A 21,593-nucleotide genomic window follows, 5' to 3' on the forward strand; every position below is an offset into this window, starting at 1 on the left:
TAAGGATTCAGTCTGTAGGGGCGTACAACGCAGACTGAGAATTGACTATGGCCTAGAAATTCAGTTGCTTGCGCCAGCCGGTAGCGCCTTAGGAGGAGGAGATGTTGGGCGCTAGGCGGCTAGCGGCCGGGCGCAGTGCGATCTGCGCCTCTCCCCAACTTCACTAGAGATTTAGCGTCGGCGCAAAGTCTTTGCGCGCGCTCAGCTGCGCGCGCAGATCCTGACGTCATTTCATCGTGCAACGCCCTTTGTGCGCCCCAAACCGGAACTTCAGTGGAGCCGCCCTTCTTTGCGCCTGGCGCCCCCAGCGACTGGTAGAGGGGAACGGTTCCCAGTCGCTGCGGGGTGCGGGGGGCGCTATTTAAAGGGGACTCCTCCTGCATTATAAGTGACAGCCATTTTGTGCCAATCCTTCTGTGTGAGAGACAAAGGCAGAGAGCTTTCTGCTTTGACTCAGCGCTCGCACAGGTACTTCTGGCTTCAGGCCAGAGCTTTGCACTTGGATTTCACTTTCAGTGCCATAGCCTTGAGTCGCCACATATACTGTAATGGGGGCTACAATGGGTGGAAACGTTGGCTTTCTGCATTGCATTCAAAGGGATCAGAGACGCCGTGAGAGAGTGCCAGTCATGGCCAGACGGAGAAGGGCCAACAGGTGTCGGCACAGGAGGCCTTACCCACCCAGGGTATACCGCCAGCAGTTCTCATATCTGAACATGTCTGAGGAGCAGTGTGTTCGGAGGCTGCGATTCAGAAGGGAGGTGGTCACTGAGATCTGCCACCTGCTTCGCAGAGATCTGCAGCCACAGCTGAGGAGCAGGACGTCTCTGTCGGTGGCAGTGAAGGTGACGGTGGCTCTCAACTTCTATGCCACCGGCTCCTTCCAATCCGCTACTTGGGACATTGCCAACATCTCCCAGTTCGCGGTACATTGCTGCATCCGACAGGTGAACAATGCCCTTTTCAGAAGGAGACGTCAGTACATCTCCTTCCCCATGACCCTGGACAAGCAGCAAGAGCGTACAATGGGATTTGGAAGAATAGCGGGCTTCACCATGGTCCAGGGCGTAGAACTGATGAACCAGCATTGGTCAGGCCTTGCTTCAGGGCTGCAGTGCGCAGGGCATGGCAGCCAGACAAGTCCACCCTCCCCCTTTAAGAGCTGACCGGCGCCAGAGCGTCTGCCGTCAATCAGCAACTCGCTGCACCTGCGCTGCGCCCGCCCTCGGGGGTATCGCCCCAGACCGCTGGCTTAGCGCCTAATGATAGTCATGCATCGCCTGTTTTAGCGCAGCAGCAACCTCTTGGGGCGATGCGACTGAATATCGGCGAAGGTGGCGCGAACTTGCGCCGGGCGCAAACTTTAGCGGCCGTCCGACTTTAGCGCCCCGAACGTGGCTATACTGAATTTCTAGGCCTATATGTTTAGTTAGAGCATAAGGATTGTGATCTGTATACCCCTTTGGGTCTTCGCGATTTTTATTATCTTCGTAATATTATTATGTACGTATTTTTGTGCGTCAATTGTCTGTGAGCTCGTAGGGAGACATAACAGGGAACTCAATAAGGGAGGTTGTGTCTCAGAAACACTTAAATTGGTGGAGAGTAAACAGTGATCGGTTGATCGACACACCCGTGATCCGTGTCCAACAGTATCTCACACACCCAGACTGAGCCCGAATTAAGAGCCCAAATGGGTCACGTGACGGCCAGGTGAAGTGGGCGTAGAGAACTCGGTTGGAACGGAAGGATTGTGATACCGAATACCTGTGATAACCTCAACCATTAAGAATGGGTGCCGGAGCAAGCAAAATACCAGAAAAAGGCACACCAGCCTGTTATATGCTCCAGAATTGTGGTCAGACATCAATAAATGACTTACCAAAATGGGTAAGATGGACCAAAAAGGGAAATAGGCCGTTTCCGCCAGATGGTACATTTAACCTCGACAGGATAACGTGCCTCGAGGAGTGCCTCTTAAATAGAGGTCCAGGGAGGAGTGGTAAGAAGAAGGTGAACTGGTCAGCATTTGGGGACTGGAAACGAGAAGCTGAGAAAAGACGTGAGCAAAGTATCGAGGCTAGTAATGCAGGCCGTAGAAAGAAGAAGCAAGTCGAGGAAGGTAAAGGGATGTAGGAATTCATAAACAAATGATATTAAGGGGGACACGAAGAAATAGACCAACTGCCCCTCGTTGGACTGACGAGGAGGAGGAAGAAGTAGAGGAAGAAATATATAATCCTTATCCACCGCCACCATACCTACCCCAACCAGTCCAAAGTCCAGGTGGGCAAAATCAGGGTCCAGTAAACAATCCTCCTGCCCCGGTTCAACAACCAGGCAACAACCCTAATGGGGATGGTCACGGCGCCACAGCACAAGTAGGTGGGTCAGGCGCACCCGCAAATAATACTAGGGCTCAGGAACGTCTGAGGCAACAACAGCAGCAAGAAAAACAAGCACAGTCACTAGGACAACAAAGACAGGAATTGGAAGGACAGGGAGCGGCGGGACATGATGGCCAGGCAACTGGGTCAGTAACTCCAATAGTGACCGTACTGACATCGGATCCTGGCCCACCTGGAATGTTCCCGCTCAGATATTTTCCGAATACCCAACAAGCGGGAGGGCCACCAGTGGCGGTCCACCGACCTTGGACCCCAAGTGAATTAAGAACTATGGTGGATGGGCTTCCAGAACGAAGATTAGAATTAGAAAAGGCTCTGGAACAGTTAAAAACAATTGTCCTTTGCCGTGAACCAAGTATTTTGGATGGGGAAATATTGATGAAAGCATGGTTAAAGGAGTCTAAGTTTAGAATGTTAGAGCAGCATTTTGATGGTTTCTTAAACCATCGCCAGGATCAAGCTGCAGGTCCTACCATAAGACCACAAGGTGATTTCTGGAACAGGTGTTGGACTGGATTGCATAACGCATTCCCGAAAAAGACAAATTGGGCAAAGATTATGGAAGCAACCCAGAAAAAGGATGAGGATGTAGAAGATTATGTGGAGAGAATGGAGGAAATTATGGCTCAATATTCGGGAATGGAAAAGGATGATTATCAAGCGCCCATGGTCAGCGCATTGGTAAATGGCCTTCGGCCAGATTTAAAAGAACCCCTAAAATTAGTCTGCCTTGGGTGGAGACAGGAGACCCTTCCCCAGTTAATCCCCATATTAAAGGACTTACAGGATAGAAATAGAGAATCAAAAAATAAGGTCACCATCCTCGTAGAACAACCCACAGAACCTTTAATAGCAGTCTAACAGCCAGGGGCGTATTTCCAAAATCCACAGTATTCCCAACAAAATAGGGGAAGGGGACGCGGAAACAGGAGAGGTTTCAGAGGCAGAAATAGAGGAAATATGGGGCGAGGTGGACAAGGAAATAAAGGAGGCTGCTACAATTGTGGACAGATGGGACATTGGGCTAAAAATTGTCCTTGTCCGCCACGCCAACAACAACCCCAAAACTGGCAACCACAACAACATGGGGGCCATGGGAATGATCTTACACAAGCACAGGTTCACACCCGCCCACAAGCGAATTTTTCAGTTCACCATCCATGGGAAGCACAAAATGCGACCCAGAATCAATATGGCCAACAATCAAATTATCCCTATACCTCATGACACCTGGATCCTAGCCCACAAGACGCCCCAAAACAATTACCCGTTGTGTCAATCAATACGATAGGTGAGCCTACGGTCATAATAAATGTGGATGGAAAATAAATTCCTTTTTTGGTAGACACAGGAGCTACCTATTCAGTATTAACAAAGAAATATGCGGAAGGACTTCCTAACTCAACTGCCCGCATCACTGTACAAGGCTTGTCAGGAACTCCCCGGAAAATGGCATTTTCAGAACCCCTTGACTTCCAAGTAGATGGCTTTGGCAATCAACACACATTTCTATTGTCCCAAGAAGTTCCAGTAAATCTATGTGGGAGGGACTTATTGTGCAAAATGAATGCCACTATTATCTGTTCCGAAAAAGGGATTGAAGTTCAAGTACCAACAGATAGATGCGGCATGTATCCATTACAAATTGAACTATCCCTAATCCTGTATGCATGGCAGAACTACGAATGCGGTCTTAGCAAAATACTGGTGGGCATTATAGGCTCCTTACAATTTGTCCTAAGAGCAGTTTCAGAATATCAGAAGGGTCTACATTTAGGCCGCTGGCACACGAAGATACATTGTACGGCCTTTTATGACAGGACGGGAGCAGACTGGGAAAAACGAATGTATTACAAGCCATTTTTGCAACGCAAGTACTTGTTGAAAATCCGAAAACTTCTTATTGGCCCTGAGGGTATAGCAGCCGCAGTCCTTTTACCTACACAAGCGCAGGGGTTGTTCAAGGAGGTAAATAGTCAACCCCACTGTACTCTAGCAGTTTCACAGGAATATACACTGCAAGACTTAGGACCAGTGGTTAAAAGAATGGAACAATTGGGAATAGAGAGGGAATGGCAAATGCCTGAGGGCACCCTGGTACAATATGTGGAAGAGCAAGGATATGGAGTGATATTGCAAACAGCGGTGCACTTTGATGGAGTGTTCGAAAGGCGAATAATGGAGACAGGTGACTTTCCACTTCCACAAGAAGTGGAGAAACTCCTGAGTCAAGTCCCCACACAATTATGGTCTAGTCACCCCAATGAGGTTGGGAAGATGTTAACAGCACAACCCTATAAAGTCACCCTCAATCCTGCAGTGCCACTCCCAAGGAAGGCACAGTATCCCCTCTCTCAAGCAGCAGACCAGGGAATCGCGCCGGTAATCAAATCATTACTAGACCAGGGCGTTATAATACCAACAAGAAGTCCTTGCAACACGCCTATCCTCCCCGTCCAAAAAGCCAATAGTGACAAATGGCAATTCGTGCAGGATCTTCGGGCAGTAAATGAGTCTGTCTTTCCCATCTACCCAGTCGTGCCAAACCTGGCAACCATTCTTACAAGCATTCCCGTGGGGTCACTTTACTACACAGTCATCGACCTATGTTCAGCATTTTTCTCTATCCCGATACATGTGGACTCACTGATGTGCCTCAATGAATCCGAGACTCGACGTTAACGGAGCAAAGCAAGGCTTTCATTAACTCAGAAAGTAATACACATTGGAGAAGTGTCTCTCATCCAGAGATCTGCTGTACTGCTGTGAGACACGCTGGGGCTTGCTTAAGTAGGGGCCAGGTATGGGCGGAGCCCTACACACAATACAATACAGGTAAGGAAATGAAACTGAAACTAAACTAAACACAGGGAATACAGTATAACAACAGAAAATGCTGGAAAAACTCAGCAAGTCAGGCAACATCCGTGGAGAGAAATTTGAGTTGACGTTTCGGGTTTGACCCTTCTTCGGATTTCCAACATCTGCAGTATTTTGCTATCGTACAGGGAATACAGTGCCTGATGAATGGCATATTTCATCACACTCACAGTTCCTTTTTGCTTTCACGTATCGAGGGACTCAATATACATGGACGAGACTCCTGCAGGGATATACCGAAAGTCCAACAATTTTCTCCCAATGCCTAAAAAGGGACTTAGAAGACGTAGTGTTGCCTGCCGGCTCAACCCTTGTTCAATATGTGGATGACTTGCTACTTGCATCACCTGATAAACAAGCCTGCGAAACTGACTCACTGATATTGTTACAAGCTCTGGCTCGCAAGGGCCATAAAGTGTCTAAAGCTAAATTGCAATTTGTGTCCGAGAAGGTTCGCTATTTGGGCCACGAATTGTTCCGCGATATCCGCCAGTTGTCACAAGATAGAGTCAAAGCGATATGCTCAGCCCCATTACCGGTTACTAAGAGGGAAATGAAACACTTTCTGGGCATGTCGGGATATTGCAGGCAATGGATTGTTAACTATGTGGAGTTGGTGCGCCCACTCCTGGACATTTCTATGCCTTTTCAGCCTGAGACTTTAGTTTGGAATCAAAATGCAGAGGACGCTTTTACATCACTTAAACAGTCTCTTATTACCGCGCCGGCATTAGGACTCCCAGATTACGCAAAGCCCTTTCATCTATTCGTCCACCATAAGTCAGGCTTTGCCCAGTCCGTTCTTACTCAACTACACAGAGACAATCAGCGGCCCATCGCATATTTTAGCACACAATTAGACCCAGTAGCACGGGGTTTGCCGGGATGTCTGCCAGCACTCGCCACAGCTTACTATGCCGTGCAACAAGCCCAGACGGTCACCCTAAATCATTGTACTGTATTACATGTTCCGCACTCCGTGAAGATACTGCTGACCAAATGCGTTACTCAACACCTAGCATCAGCCCGTACAATTAAGCATGAGGTGGAATTGCTGTCCAATGCAAACTTGACTATTGAGGATGGCACACCCCATTGTTGTGAGACAGTAACTCAATTGGTCACTAAGCCACGAGTTGACCTTAGTGAGACACCCTTAGATAATCTGGAGTTCGTTTATTTTGTCGACGGATCGGCTTTGAGAGACGAATCTGGCCAATGTCGCGCTGGTTACGCCATTACATCGTACCATTCCACTGTGGAAGCGGCAGCCTTACCAAATACATTTTCAGCACAACAAGCGGCATTATTTGCCCTCACACGCGCATGTATATTGGCAAAGGAAACGACTGTCAACATTTATACGGACTCACGATATGCGTTTGGGGTCGCCCATGACTATGGACAAATTTGGAGATTTAGAGGCTATCTGACCTCCGCAGGCTCAACAATTAAAAATGCAGAGCAGGTTGACAACCTTTTACGTGCTGTACAGTGCCCCCGTAGAGTTGCAATTATTAAGTGTCAAGCACACATGGGCCATCAGGATGGGGTTGCACTGGGCAATGATAGGGCTGACAGGGCAGCACGAAATGCTGCCCTGTCAGACACAGGCACACAGGTGTCCGCCTATGTGCTTAGACGCACAAAACCCGTTGATTTGCCGCCCACAATTGATGATGTGCTGGCCTTTCAGTCACAGGCCAGTACTGAGGAGGTGTTAACCTGGGCACAAGATCGATGCATTAAAACACCTGAGGGAGTGTGGGTTCACTATGACGGCCGCGTGGTGGCACCCAGATCTTTGCTCCCATGGATTGCCCGCTGTGTTCATACTTTCACACATGCGGGCAAAGGGGGGACGGCAGACTATATTGCACAGACATGGTATTTCGGCAATTGCAAAACAAATTAGTGAAAAGTGTACTACCTGTCAGACGATGAAACCGGGAAAAACGGAGAAAGTACAGTCTGCCTCCCACTCAAATCCTTTTGTAAATTTGCAAATGGATTTTATTGAATTACCCACATGTATGGGTTTTAAGTATGTATTGGTTATTATAGATGTGTTTTCTAAATGGGTTGAAGCTTTTCCATGTAAAAAGAATGACGTCGTTACTGTCGCTAAACATTTGCTAAAAGAAATTGTACCACGATTTGGTATACCTGTACAACTCTCGAGTGACAATGGATCACATTTCACTGGGACAATTATGTGAAAGATGTGTAAGGCTTTGCAAATCAATCAGCATTTTCACTGCAGCTATCACCCACAGTCAGCCGGGCTGGTGGAGCGATATAATGGAATGTTGAAAAATAAGTTAGCTAAGTTATGTGATGAGACTGGACTCAAATGGGTCAAACTGTTACCCCTGGCATTGATGGTAATGCGGTCAGCAACAAATAGAACAACAGGATTATCACCACATGAAATCGTCATGGGACGTCCCCAACGTTTGCCTTTTTCTGCACCGTTTACTGCTAAACAAATCGACATTCACAAAATGGAAGAAAATATGCTAAACTATTGCATTGCTCTAACAAAATGTATTTCTAGTTTTCATTCACAGGTAAAAGAAGCCCAAGTTGACCCTGCCGAAGGGAGATGCCATAGCTTGGAGCCTGGCGAGTTCGTTTACGTAAAGGTGTTCAAGAGAAAGAGTAGCCTTCACCCAAGATTTGAAGGTCCGTTCCAGAGCCTGTTAACCACCAATACTGCTGTAAAGGTGAAAGAGAGACCAACATGGATCCACGCCTCACACTGCAAAAGAGCTCCAGAACATGAGGAAAAGGAATCACCAACCCCATCAGTAAATGGAAATGGACATTAGGACTATGTTTCCTTGTGACACTTATAATACCTGTAATGACCGAATTGCATGTAAACACCTTCTTGTATATGTCCCACAAATACTCTACGGAAAACAACAAGGAAGGAGGTTGTTGGGTATGTACCCAAATCCCTATCCACTCTAAGGGAGGGATTCCTCTTAGACCTGTCCCACTTAATCTGTCAGAAGTAGTAGAATGGTATATATACCAGAACGGCACATGCCAATCCCCTAGGATGATAAGAGTTGGGTCTGTGGTAACAGACGGAAAGAGAGAGGCATCCTCTAGTTTGTCATTTTACCTCATATCTGCAGAGCCCTGGAAAGCGGGGGGATATTATCAGAACACCTTCGAAGGGTGGTACCAACCAAGGTATGACCGCTCCCAACAGCCTCTCTTCTTCACCCTTACCAAGGCCACAGGTATGGGAAGGCTACCGGGGACAATATGTTTAGTAAGGAACTTGGCTGGGGGAATATTCGTAGGCACTAGTCGGTGCGAGTATAATTTTACAGTAACTGGTACTTCTGACGGGTTCCCCCTTTATACGTCCTCTCAGTATTATGGTTGTACACTGGAAGTCCCATACGCCAACCAGACAGGTACTTTCAACTACTCCCTGGTATCCACAGGGTTTGATGTTGATAAAACCACCTCGTACAATGGGATATACTTTATTTGTGGCCACAAGGCATACCCCTGGTTGCCAAGGGGCTGGACAGGATCATGTTACCTGGCATATGTGGTGCCATACATTCATCGCTTGCCCTCGCTAGCGAATCGTCACCATTATCGATCCAAAAGAGCTATTACAGAAACAGAACGGTTCTTCGCTATCCTATTCCCCAGGTATGGAACGGCCAGGGCAATAAAAGAAATTCGGCTTGTAGCCTCGATTCTTGAGGAAGTAGCCAATGACACGGCTGAGGCACTGAGTAAAATCAACACCCAGATGGTGGCAATACGCACAGTTGCCCTACAGAATAGAATGGCTCTAGACTATCTGCTAGCAGAGAAGGGTGGAACATGTGCCCTGATAGGATCTGAGTGTTGCACATACATTCTTGACAATTCTGAGGAAATAGGTGACTTAACGGACCGCATCCGGAAATAAGTTGAAAAGCTAAAAGAACCAGGTTCTTGGGGCATATTTGATTGGGCAGGCGGATGGTTGGGGCCTATAGGTCAGTCCTTAGTACAAGGGCTGATCATATTCCTGATCATTATCTTTGCCCTATATTTGGTATTTGTCCTGATAAAATGCTGCTGTGCGTGACTAGGGGCTGCAGCCGTACCGGAGGGGGTGGCCACTATGATGATAGCAACAACCCCAGAAACCTCAGAGAAGGCAGAAACCATGGAGATGGAAAGACTCTGTAAAATTCAGTTAGACTAAAGTTGTTGTCCTTGTAAGGACAAAAGGGGGGAATGTGGAAATATAGAAAAAGGGGCAACTATAGATTGCAAGGCTTGCTGGGATATTATATTCGGTCAACTTAGAATTAGAGCTTACCTCAGCAACTAATACCAGACAAGCTGTCAGCAGCTGTAACAACAATGAGGATGTGATAACCGAAACCAGACACAACAATGAGTAAGGGCCGAGAAAAGGCTAGTCCCTATAAGGAGATGGTAACTGTTACTAGGCAAAGATGAGTGTTGATTTGATAACACTGTTAAAGTGGTTAATTAGATAAGAATAACATCACTGAGGAACGTGTTTACTTAAGTGTATAAATATGCTGCGATTACTGATGATTTTCGGAGTTGCTAGCCTAGCCCTTGACTAGGCACTCTCCCCTTGTGCACAAGTAAAATAAACTAACAATCTGACGGTACTGCTTGTGTGTTAGAGTCTTACTCGGAGTCGAGATTTCGACACTACTCAATTCAAAATTTTGAAATCCAAAGCTGTCCATCAGTGGGTAGAACAGAGGTTAGCAGGGGATGGGTGAGTTGTAGCTTGTGATCTAAGACTGCTGACTGAGCGATATGTAAACTTGTTTTCAGAAATAAAATTTGACTGTGAGAAAGCTTTCTCTGTTACTGCCTAGTGGCTGGAAAAAGACAACTGAAGGCCTTACAAGTTATCTCCCAGACAAAATACAGCAACCCCCTGCTCTGGAGAGATCCTGCTTGCTTCTGAGAGTCAAAGCAGCAATGTTTTTGAATATTTTAAGTTTTGGATGTTTAGAATAAGAAGCTGGTTGCTCTAAATTCAGTTTGGTCTCATGCCAAGCACACTGAGGTTGCTGCACAAGCAGTTAGGAACCATGTGTGGACTAATACGGTTCAACATTGGCCAGATGGCAAAGTTGCTGCAGCAATCTGCCTTGTATGTCCTGGAAGCAGATGCCTTAGCTCGCTCAGTGCACTGTTCTGTGCTGGTCTACTGACTAAGGTTTGAGTTTCTGTTTCTGATTTGCAGATGCAGCTCAGAGTTTTCTTTCCCAAGAAAGAGCGTGTTCAGCGGGCAGGTTGAAGTGATGTAGAATCATAGAATCATAGAAAGTTACAGCACGGAAGGAGGCCATTTCGGCCCATCGTGTCCACACCGGCCAACAAAGAGCTATCCAGTCGAATCTCACTTCCCAGCTCTAGGTCCGTAGCCCTGCAGGTTAGAGCATCCCAAGTGCACATCCAAGTACTTTTTAAATATGGTTAGGGTTTCTGCCTCTACCACCCTTTCAGGCAGTGAGTGCCAGACCCCCACAACCCTCTGGGTGAAGAAATTTCCCCTCAAATCCCCTCTAAACCTTCCACCAATTACTTTAAATCTGTGCCCCCTGGTTTTTGACCCCTCTGCTAAGGGAAATAGGTCCTTTCTATCCAATTTATCTAGGCCCCTCATAATTTTATACAACTCAATAAGGTCTCCTCTCAGCCTCCTCTGTTCCAAGGAAAACAAACCCAGCCTATCCAGTCTTTCCTCATAGCTAAGATTCTTCACTCCCAGCAACATCCTTGTAACTCTCCTCTGTACCTTCTCTAGTACAATCACATCTTTCCTGTAATGTGGTGACCAGAACTGCACGCAGTACTCCAGCTGAGGCCTAACTAGTGTGTTATACAGTTGAAGCATAACCCCCCTGCTCTTGTATTCCATGCCATGGCTAATAAAGGCAAGCATTCCATTGGAAAGCTTTAAAAAGCACCAGCAGAGCTTATGAACTATACTGGAAATAGCAATATGGCAGCTTAGACAACAGCCACACTCAATTTGAACCTCCTTTTGATAAATACATTAAACCTTTCAACTGAGAGGAGAGTTTACTTTTGCTGTAACACATCCCTATCAGAAGACGAACAGGGACCGCGCTCCCCCCCCCGCTCCCCCACTTTCCCCATTGCAGGAGGAAACTGATGTTAAGGGAACAATTGGCTGTTCCAGTGGTGGAGAAACTGTTGGAGAGTTACATCCTTCAGTTCCTTGAGCTTCTCTCACTCCTTTCTCCCAGACGAAAGGTTGCAGGCAATAATTTTCCTGGGAGAAAACATTTTAAGAATGGTCATGATAGATGACCCCTCTTCCCTGTCTAGGAATAATTGAAATTATGCAATGTAAAATTCTGCTTTTATGTATTGATGAATGGCTAAATCTGCTGAGTATTGTGAAAAGCGAGATGGAGAATTTGAAGCCACCGAAGGGTTTGAAACTCACGGGGAATGTCGACTGCAATTGGCGGACTTTCAAACAACAATTCGAACTCTACATTGCTGCCATCGGATTCAGTACGAAGCCAGACGCAACAAAAATAGCGTTGCTGCTTACGGTTGCAGGTCCACAGGCGATAGAGGTATTTAATACATTTGTATTTAATCCAGAGGAGAACAGATAAAAATTAGAAGATGTGCTAAAGAAATTTGATACACATTGTTCTCCCAAAAAGAACGAAACCTATGAGAGATACGTGTTCTGTTCAAGGACACAGCAGCAAAATGAGACTTTTGATAGCTTTGTGACTGATCTGAAACTGAAAGCACAGACATGTAATTTCTCTGAGCTGAAATCATCCATGATTCGTGACCAGATTGTGTTTGGTATTCAGGATAAAAAGGTCAGGGAACGTTTGTTGAGAGAAACCGAACTAACATTGGAAAATGCTGTGAAAATATGCCAAGCCAGTGAGCTAGCTCGACAGCACGCAAAGACTTTCAGTGAAATCAATAATGATGCGATTGTAGTAAGTGATAGTGCTAATGTCGGTGCTGTATCATATAAAGGAAAGAAACGTGGGCAGAACAGAAATAAAAAGCAATCGGAGGATGGAATTTTTAATTGTAAATGCTGTGGTTACAAACACCAGTCATGACAATGCCAAGCGTTTGGAAAAATATGCACAAAATGTCATGGAAAGAATCACTTTGCCAAACAATGCTTTTCAAAAGTAAAAACAAAGAAAGGGCAACAAGTCAATGTGATTGAGGACACTGATTTAAGTGAGACATTTTTTGTAGGAATGGTGTCATGTGACAATATCAAAAAGGATACAGAAAATGTGCAGCCCTCAGGAATGGACAATGCTGAACATAAAGTTAATGCAGTAAAAGAGGACAAATGGATAATGCCACTGCAGGTTAATGGAGCATTAGTTACATTGAAACTAGACACTGGGGCAAAAGCAAACTTAATCAGTATGAGTGACATTAAAAATATGAAAGAAAAGCCCAAAATACAGAAAAAGTCAGTACTACTAAAGGACTATAATGGACAGAAAATAGGTAGCTTAGGTGTATGCAGACTTAAAGTGACAGTCAAAGACAAAGTGCATCATCTCATGTTTTCTGTTGTGGCTGAAGGACTTGATTCACTACTGGGTGACAAAGTTTGTGAGGACTTAGAACTGGTCAAGAGAGTCTACCATATAAACTGTGCCATAAGCAGACCAGATGACTCGGCGGATTCTGCAGTGAGTAATTTCCAGGATGTGTTCAAAGGATTTGGAGTTCTACCATTCACTTACAAGATCCAGCTAAAGGAGGATGCTCAGCCAGTGGTACATGCTCCACGGAGAGTTCCAGCACCCCTGCGTGACTGGCTCAAGAAAGAACTGGACAGAATGACCACACTAGGAGTCATCAGGAAAGTCGAAGAGCCAACAGACTGGGTTAACTCCATGGTATGTGTAAAGAAAAAGAACAATGATCTAAGAATATGCATGGATCCAAAGGACTTAAATGCAAATATAAAACGTGAACACTACCAGATTCCCAAGCGAGAAGAAATCACCAGTGAAATGTCAGGTGCCAGATACTTCACAAAGCTCGATGCCTCACAAGGATTTTGGCAACTAAAACTGGATGAAGAGAGCACCAAATACTGTACCTTCAACACACCATTTGGTAGGTATTGTTTCCTCACAATGCCTTTCGGAATAATATCTGCATCTGAAATCTTTCATAGAGCGAAGGAACACATAATTGAAGGTCTGGAAGGAGTTCGGGTCTATGTTGATGACATCATCATCTGGGGCTCTACACTGAAAGAACACAATGAGAGACTGACTAAAGTGCTACAGAGCATACGTCGGAATGGACTGAAGCTCAACAAAGCCAAGTGTCAGTTTGGCATCCAGGAAGTCACTTTCCTAGGAGATAATCTATCTGGTAAAGGAATAGAGCCAGATATGGAAAAAGTAAACACCATACACAACATGCCCCAACCCACTGACAAAAAAGGAGTGCTACGCGTCATGGGGATGATAAACTTCTTTGGAAAGTTCATTCCTAACTTGTCAGCCAAGACAGCCTGTCTGCGAGACCTGCTACATAAAACAAATGAGTTCGCATGGACAGAAAGACATGAACAAGAGTGGATGAACCTCAAAACAGTGCTGACAACCACACCTGTACTCACCTTCTTTGACCCAACAAAGAGAATCAAAGTGTCAACGGATGCATCAAAAGATGGCCTAGGTGCGGTCTTGCTACAAGCAGAGGGTGAAGATTGGAAGCCTGTTGCCTATGCCTCCAGGTCTATGACTGATTCTGAGTGTCAATACGCCCAGATTGAAAAGGAATGTCTAGGCTTGGTAGTTGGACTAGAAAAGTTCCATGGCTACATATATGAACTTCCCACCTTCACAGTTGAGACAGACCACTGCCCACTGGTTGCCATCGTAAAAAAAAACCTGAATGAGATGTCTCCAAGGATTCAACGACTCGTGATGAAGCCGCAAAGTTATGACTTGGAACTAATCTACACACCAGGCAAACACATAGTGTTAGCAGATGCACTATCCCGAGCACCCACAATGAGTCATGTGAGCTCTACTGAAGAAGACGTGGATGTTCATGTGAGTATGGTCACTGCTGCGCTGCCCATGTCAGACACAAAATCAAAGCAAATAGCAGAAGAAACAGTAAAAGATACAGTGTTACAAACAGTAATAGAGAACATTCATCATGGTTGGCCAAAAGGTTCCTGTCCAAAATACTTTCACATAAGGTCAGAATTGAGTGTCGCAAGTGGACTATTACTAAAACAGAACAGAATAGTCATTCCACAGGCTCTACATCAAGACAAGCTCAAAAGGATTCATGAGGGACACCTCGGAATTGAAAAATGCAAAAGGAGAGCAAGAGACACTGTTTATTGGCCTGGCATAAATAAGGACATTGAGAACATGATAGGCAAATGTGAGACATGTCAGAAACACCAAAATAAACAAGCAAAGGAACCAATGATAGTAGCTGACATACCAACAGCACCATGGCAAAAGGTTGATATGGACCTTTTTCATTTGAATGGTAAAGAATATCTATTAGTGATTGACTACTATTCTAACTATCCTGAGATGGCGCTGCTCTCAAGCACCACAGCAAGCGGTGTCATAATGCATGCTAAATCCATCTTCGTCAGACATGGAATTCCCAGGATTGCCGTTAGCGACAATGGTCCGTGCTTCAACTGTAAGGAGTGGCAACAGTTTGCAACACAGTATGACTTTCAACACATCACATCCAGTCCTTTGTATGCTCAGTCGAATGGTAAGGCAGAAAAAGGCGTTCAAGTTCCCAAACAGCTACTGCCGAAAGCAACAGGAAGCAAGTCTGATCCTTATCTCGCCCGGCTGAGCTACCGAGCCTCTCCTTTAGACTCTGGTTCTTCACCTGCTGAACTTCTAATGGGTCGCAAGTTGCGCACCACGCTACCCTGCTGTGCAAAAGAAAAGCAGAGTAAGGAACTGAGACAGAGACTTCAACTGTTAAAGCTGAAACAGAAATCATAATTACGACAAGTCATCCAAAACTCTGAAACCATTGACAAGGGATGATGTTGTCAGGGTTGAGGATCCAGATGCATGGAACAGGAAAGCTACAGTTCTTGAGGAAGTAAGGCCAAGGTCATACACTGTTAGAACTGAGGAAGGACAGATTCTCAGGAGGAACCGCCGTTCCCTCCTGAAAACACAAGAAACTATCCAAGAGCAAATCGATGACAATGCCACAACTGAATCTTGTCATTCGCCACCAGAACAATCTAACACAAACACACATACAGGCTCTCATGAAAACACATCAGACTTACCTGTGCTGAGAAGATGCACACGTGAAGTAAAAAAGCCTGATAGACTTAATCTTTGAGTATAAAGTAAAGCTTTGAAAATGTGTTGACTGTTGTGAAAATGTTTATGTTTATAGAGCACTAACAAAAGTGTTACTGATATCATCTTTATCGTGTTTCTTGAAAGTTGATTGATATTGATTGATATTGATTTTGTTTAACCTCAAAGAAAGGGGGATGTCATGATCAGTAACCTGTCATTCCAGAATGGTACACTAGGTGGAGCTGTAGAGCTGTATATATATATATATATGTAAGACTAGGCTACCCACAAGGCAGTAGTCAAGATGGATGCCTCTACAGGATGCCTGCACACTAGTCCATATGGCTGAATAAATGACTAAGCTCTAAGCTAGCTGTTCATAATAAGAATGTCTATTTATTTATGAACATAACAGAAATGCACCACTTATTCATTGCTCAGTTCTAGGACAGGAGAATGGGGATGAGTTCAGGTACAAGTCACCTCTCAAACAAAATACTCTGGGCTAGAAATTCCATAGCACTAACTTTTGAAAAGTAGAAAAAGTAGCACCAAGCACTAATAATTCTCTCCTGCCGGGAAATTCAGTTTTAGCGTGCCAAGAGGGAAGTGGAGTGCTAAATCAAGCACTAACCACTTCTCTTAGGGCGCTAAAGTCCGAGAGCAGGGCGGTAGAGCGCTGAACAATTTGGAGCGCATTGCTAATGGTATCAGAGGCTGCTTCTCTCACTTAAAGGGAAGGGCCAATGATGGTGCACAACCTACTTGTTGGCAGTTCTGTGTTGCAAGGCGACCTGTGCGACTGCCATTACAGCCCCAAACACTCTCTCAAACTGGAGGGCTTGGATATCTTGCAGCAATGAAACATCAAAAACTTTGAGCAGGCACCAGACTGGTGCAAATAATAAAGGTTGGCCGACCTGAAAACCATTCCCTTTAATTAGCGCGCCCCAAGCAGCCAGCCGAGTTGACAACGCCTCCTCTTCCTGCTGTTATTCACACCCGGCGATACAGCAAGGGGCAATTTCACATCCGGGGCGATAACTGGGCGCTCCGCATTTTATGATGTCACGATCTGCGAGGCGCTAGAGGCCCAGGTGGTAAACCAGCACTGAAGTTCGCGGGCGTCACTGCATTCGCCGTGCCCGGTCGCTATCCCCTTAGCACCCCCCCCCCAGGCGCTAAGCGGGAGCTGCTAACCAAACTAATTTCTCCCCCCAAATGTCTGTTTAAATTCTGGTTTGTTTTTGAACTTAGATTTTCTCAATTGGATAATTTCAACTAAATCAAACACAAACTGACATTTGCAAGCATTCAGAATTGAGAAAAGTCTCTGTATACTCACGTTATAGGGAATTAATATTTTGAAATCTTGCACAAACTTCAAAAGTAACTTTGTTGAAACTGAACAGATATTTTTAATTTTTAAATTTGTCCAAGGTAAAAAGATTACTTTAAAATGTATGAATCAAGTGATTTACTGATATTTTACGCTCAAATTAACTGCAATGTAGAATTTTGTTTCAGTAAAATGACTGAATTTTCTTAAATGTTAGGTAAAAGTATTAATGAACAAGGTGCATCCCCTGAAGAGAAGGATACTTTGGGATTATTTATTGCACTTCACCCTCTTCATGCATTTTGTGTTAACAAGAATAGACAAATAAAGGCTGTACTACACCTGTAATGGAAAATTGAAGCAGCGTGGAAGAAATTGGAATTTAATAAATTTTTGGTGAAACTTTAGTGAAATTCCTGTTTGTGTATCTATGCGATTATATAGTTATAAATTTCCTGAAGCCTATTATTTTGTTTAATATTAGTTCAAGCTATGTTAGTTAGACTCTGCCATTTGCTCTGTCTGCTCCAATGATTTCAATGCATGTGTATTTGCCACATAAGTACAAGTTTTATGCAATGGTCCAGTGATTGTTTCTGAATTAACTCAATGCTTGCCAGTTCTGATAAAAGCTAGGGTATAGAGCTTTGAGACTATTCTTGGTAGTGCCTACCTTCTGTTAATGAGTGGAATAGCATACAAATTTACCACACAGAAGGCCCATTCTGTCTGTGCCAGCTCTTTACTCTTCCTGCTTCAAATGTTTGTCCACTCTTCCTTTAAAAGATGCAATGATGTTTGACTCCCCGTGGCAAAGCATTGCAATTCCTTGTGCAAAGAAATTTCTACTAGCCTCCTCCTCACTTACTGACGGTTGTAAATTGATAACCACTTGGCACTGGCTCCCCGACCAGAGGAAATACTCTTTCCCTTGCACAGTTGTTAGAAAAGTTTTTGCATACTCCATTCTATGCACTCTCCAATAAGTTCAGAAAAAACTTGTTCCTCTCTGGCATTTTTTTAAAAAGGAGTGTAACTTCTCTCTGCTGCCTCTTAGAATGCAAACGTACTGGAGTCATTTTATCAAACTGCAATAAAAATGTTTTATTCGTTCATGGGATCTGGGCGTCACTGGCAAGGCCAGCATTTATTGCCCATTCCTAATTGCCCTTGAGAAGGTGGTGGTGAGCTGCCTTCTTGAACCACTGCAGTCCGTGTGGTGAAGGTACTCCCATAGTGCTGTTAGGGAGTTCCAGGATTTTGACTCAGTGACGATGAAGGAACGGCGATATATTTCCAAATCTGAATGAAAATGACTGAATAATGTCTCTCAACATTGTTACCCCTTGTTTTGTATTTCAGTATTGTTTCTTTAAGTCCGTGTGCAGTACAACAGGTGCAGTATCACAGGTGCCAGCAGCTTTTCCAGTAACTTGTCCAATTAATCATTGTTCACACATCATGCCAGGAAGCAGGGAGTGGCAGGCTACTTGAATGTGGGCGTATCACAGCCGAGCTTGATCCTGTCCTTACCAATTGTTTACAAATACACACTTTCCAGCAGAATCATTAGATAGAATGCAAAAGTGTCAACCCCAACTGTGTTTATAAGAAATCATTAGTTTTCATGTAGTTAGGGAGTTCATAAATGGTTTGGGGAATTTTTTTTTAAATAGACCCCATAGAAAATTCCAACAAGCTGGTTTAAAAAAAGGTTGCAACTGCACAAAAGTAGTTAGTTTTTGCATTCCTTTGAATGCTTTCCTCTAATTTTGGCCATCCTTTATACCATTAGACTATAATTCCTCTGTGAGTCACTTTCACCTGATATAAATCAACTAAACCAGACTTGAAAGAAAATTTCAGAATACAGTAAAACTTTCCAATGATTTAACTTTAAAAGGAGTCTTCATGTCTTTCCCTTTGAATAATTTGAAGAGATTGCTAACAGTATTATGTCACCAGTACATGCCCAGGTACCACCTGCTATTGAAATACTGAACTAATATTGGAAACAGTTTGACTCTGTCTAGGATTGCTAGAAGATTATATCAAAAAAATACCACATTTTGACCATCCTTTTTTCCTTTGCCCCTTTGTTATCAGCCAGGGATGAATCCCATCTGACCTATCCAAGGAGGTAGCTATTGATCTAGCAGTAATAGGCGCTCCTCTGATCCCATCTGAAAAGATACTGCTGAAGCTTCCCTGGTGACAGCCAGCACTGGATGCCTCTGGATTATACTCTAGTAGGAATATTCCAAACAGATGATCTCCTGCGCAGAGCAGGCATGGTGGGTTGTGCCTTTTGGACATCATATCAGACCCATAGATTGGGTTATTACAGCCCCCCTAAAGAGCTGGTCACTATTTATAAAGAATGTGCTGATTGGATGCAGGCACTTCTTTAAATAAACCAGTAAAATATCAAAGCCATTCTAGGTATGGTCAGTAAAGAGTGGCTAACTCCAAAAACTCCTGCTTCTATTGGCCCCACAAAAATAACTTTTCGCTTACCTTTTTGGGACTTCTTTCTCTTCACCTCATGGTACAACTAAGCGGAGCTTGCATAGTGCACGCTTCATGCCATTGGTACCCGAACTTTGCAATCGGGGTTCTACACCTGGCATAGGACTTCAATTTGCATATTTAAACAGCCTGGTGCCTGTTTCAGCTGCGTGGGCTGCTTGCCCATTAATAGGCCTGTCTGAATATTGCATCAGGTGAGCTTTTCAAACCCGAAATTTCAGAAATAACCAACTTCGAACACTTTTTCACAAGATTGTCGGATGAACAGGTCTGACAAGCTGTCTCTCGGGGCCTCTGTTTAATGGCAAAGCTTTTGAAAGGAACAGGTTGTCAGTGGAATGACTTTCAGTGATAGATAGGCATTGAACCTTACAGAAAACCTTACACATTGAAGGTTGACATTTTGAATAATGACATCTGTACAATTTTTCTATATCTGCAATTGTAGTTTAACCACTGCCTCAAGCTTATTACAATTCATGTGATGGCCATTTAAATAGAAATGTCAGAGAACCTCCACTGGTGCCAAGAGTCATGAATGATGCCTGAAGATCAGGTCCCTCATTCAAGCCTCAATACCAGCCTGTTGTTTTGCATTGATTCATAGAATTATGCTCCATTTGAGCTAATTGCACTGTAAGAACTCAAGTTTCTCATCTCAAAATGGCCACATTTATATTTCTGGTCTTGCATGTTGAATAAATGAACTTCAGACTGTCATAATGGATTCACTGTATCTGTTATGACATAGAGAGATAGCTATCCTTGGAAGAAAATTGGAAATAGAAGTCATTTAATTAGAGCTCTTGCATTTTCTTTGTCCTGGCACTAAGAATCTGCCTTCTGGCCAAGTACATCAGAGATAAAATGCAAGGTAAACGCATTAACAAGCAGTGCTTTGTTAAAAGAGTCATTGAGTGCCTTTTGCTACAGTGTCAATTAACAGTTTGAGAGCTGCTAGAACATAACCATTCCACCCAAAGTATGGTCACCTTATGGGTCAACATTAAACCAGTTGAATTAAATCAAGCTTTAAAGCACCCACATGGAGTAGTCTTCACTACACACCACCAAAGGTGATGAATCCTTTGGCATATTTGCCCTTGAGGGAGTCCTTAAAATCAAGCGATGGATGATTTGTCTCAAGCTTTTGGTGCTATTGCACCAGTATCCTCTAATGTATTTGGAGAATAAATATATAATGAAACAAGTTAGATTTATAGGAACGTAGCTGCAGGAGTGGGCCATTTAACCCCTCGAGCCTGTTCCGCCATTCAATGAGATCATGGCTGATCTGTGACCTAACTTTATATACCCACCTTTGGCCCATATCCCGTAATACTTTTGGTTAACAAAAATCTATCAATCTCAGATTTAAAGTTAACAATTGATCTCGCATCAATTGCCATTTGCAGAAGAGAGTTCCAAACTTCTACCACCCTTTGCGTGTCGAAGTGTTTCCTAATTTCACTCCTGAAAGGCCTGGCTCTAATTTTTAGACTATGCCCCGTAATCCTAGACTCCCCAACTAGCAGAAATAGTTTCTCTCTATCTACCCTATCAGTTACCCTTAATATCTTGAAAACTTTGAACAAATCACCCCTTAACCTTTTAAATTCTGTTAAGTCCGTGAATGATTGAGACACGGACTAGCAGGAGAGAAACAAACAAGTCTTTACTGGTGAAAGGCATAAACGAAACTAACCAACAGAGGCTCTCTAGCGCCTTTTATACAGGGGTGGTCACTGCCGGTACTGCAGTCTGAGACCAGTTATTCTCTTAAAGGTACATACACAACAATTCCTCCCCTTTTAGATAAACAGTACATAACATTCATTTAACAACTAATGATAATGAATTACAATCACAATTACTGTTGCTAGATACATTGGTTAAGTTTAAGCAATTATAAGTTCAGTCTTTGAGGAGGCTTCCTGATTCTGTCTGGATAACGCCTCTTTGGAGTATCAGGTTCTTCTGGCAATATTGAGTCGGAATCAATGTCGTTGTTTGGTTCATCTGCTTCCAATATTACCGGTTCTGCGGTAGCTGCAA

General features: G+C 44.1%; 1 protein-coding gene across 1 annotated transcript; it reads left to right on the forward strand.

Annotated features, from left to right (window-relative positions):
• Positions 1–7,475: 7,475 nt before the first annotated feature.
• Positions 7,476–9,958, forward strand: LOC147107482 (uncharacterized). Its single transcript, XM_086006550.1, has one exon. The coding sequence runs from the start codon at positions 7,511–7,513 to the stop codon at positions 8,117–8,119; it is 609 nt and encodes a 202-aa protein (XP_085862676.1). The 5' UTR covers positions 7,476–7,510; the 3' UTR covers positions 8,120–9,958.
• The last annotated feature ends 11,635 nt before the right edge of the window (positions 9,959–21,593 follow it).

This window comes from Somniosus microcephalus, chromosome 14 (genome assembly GCF_052327205.1).
Source record: "Somniosus microcephalus isolate GS21.2 chromosome 14, FLI_Smic_1.0, whole genome shotgun sequence".
Lineage (NCBI taxonomy): Eukaryota > Metazoa > Chordata > Chondrichthyes > Squaliformes > Somniosidae > Somniosus > Somniosus microcephalus.

Excerpts from the sequence above, each read along its gene's own strand:
- LOC147107482 (XM_086006550.1), top strand. The coding sequence starts at position 7,511 with ATGTGTAAGGCTTTGCAAATCAATCAGCATTTTCACTGCAGCTATCAC.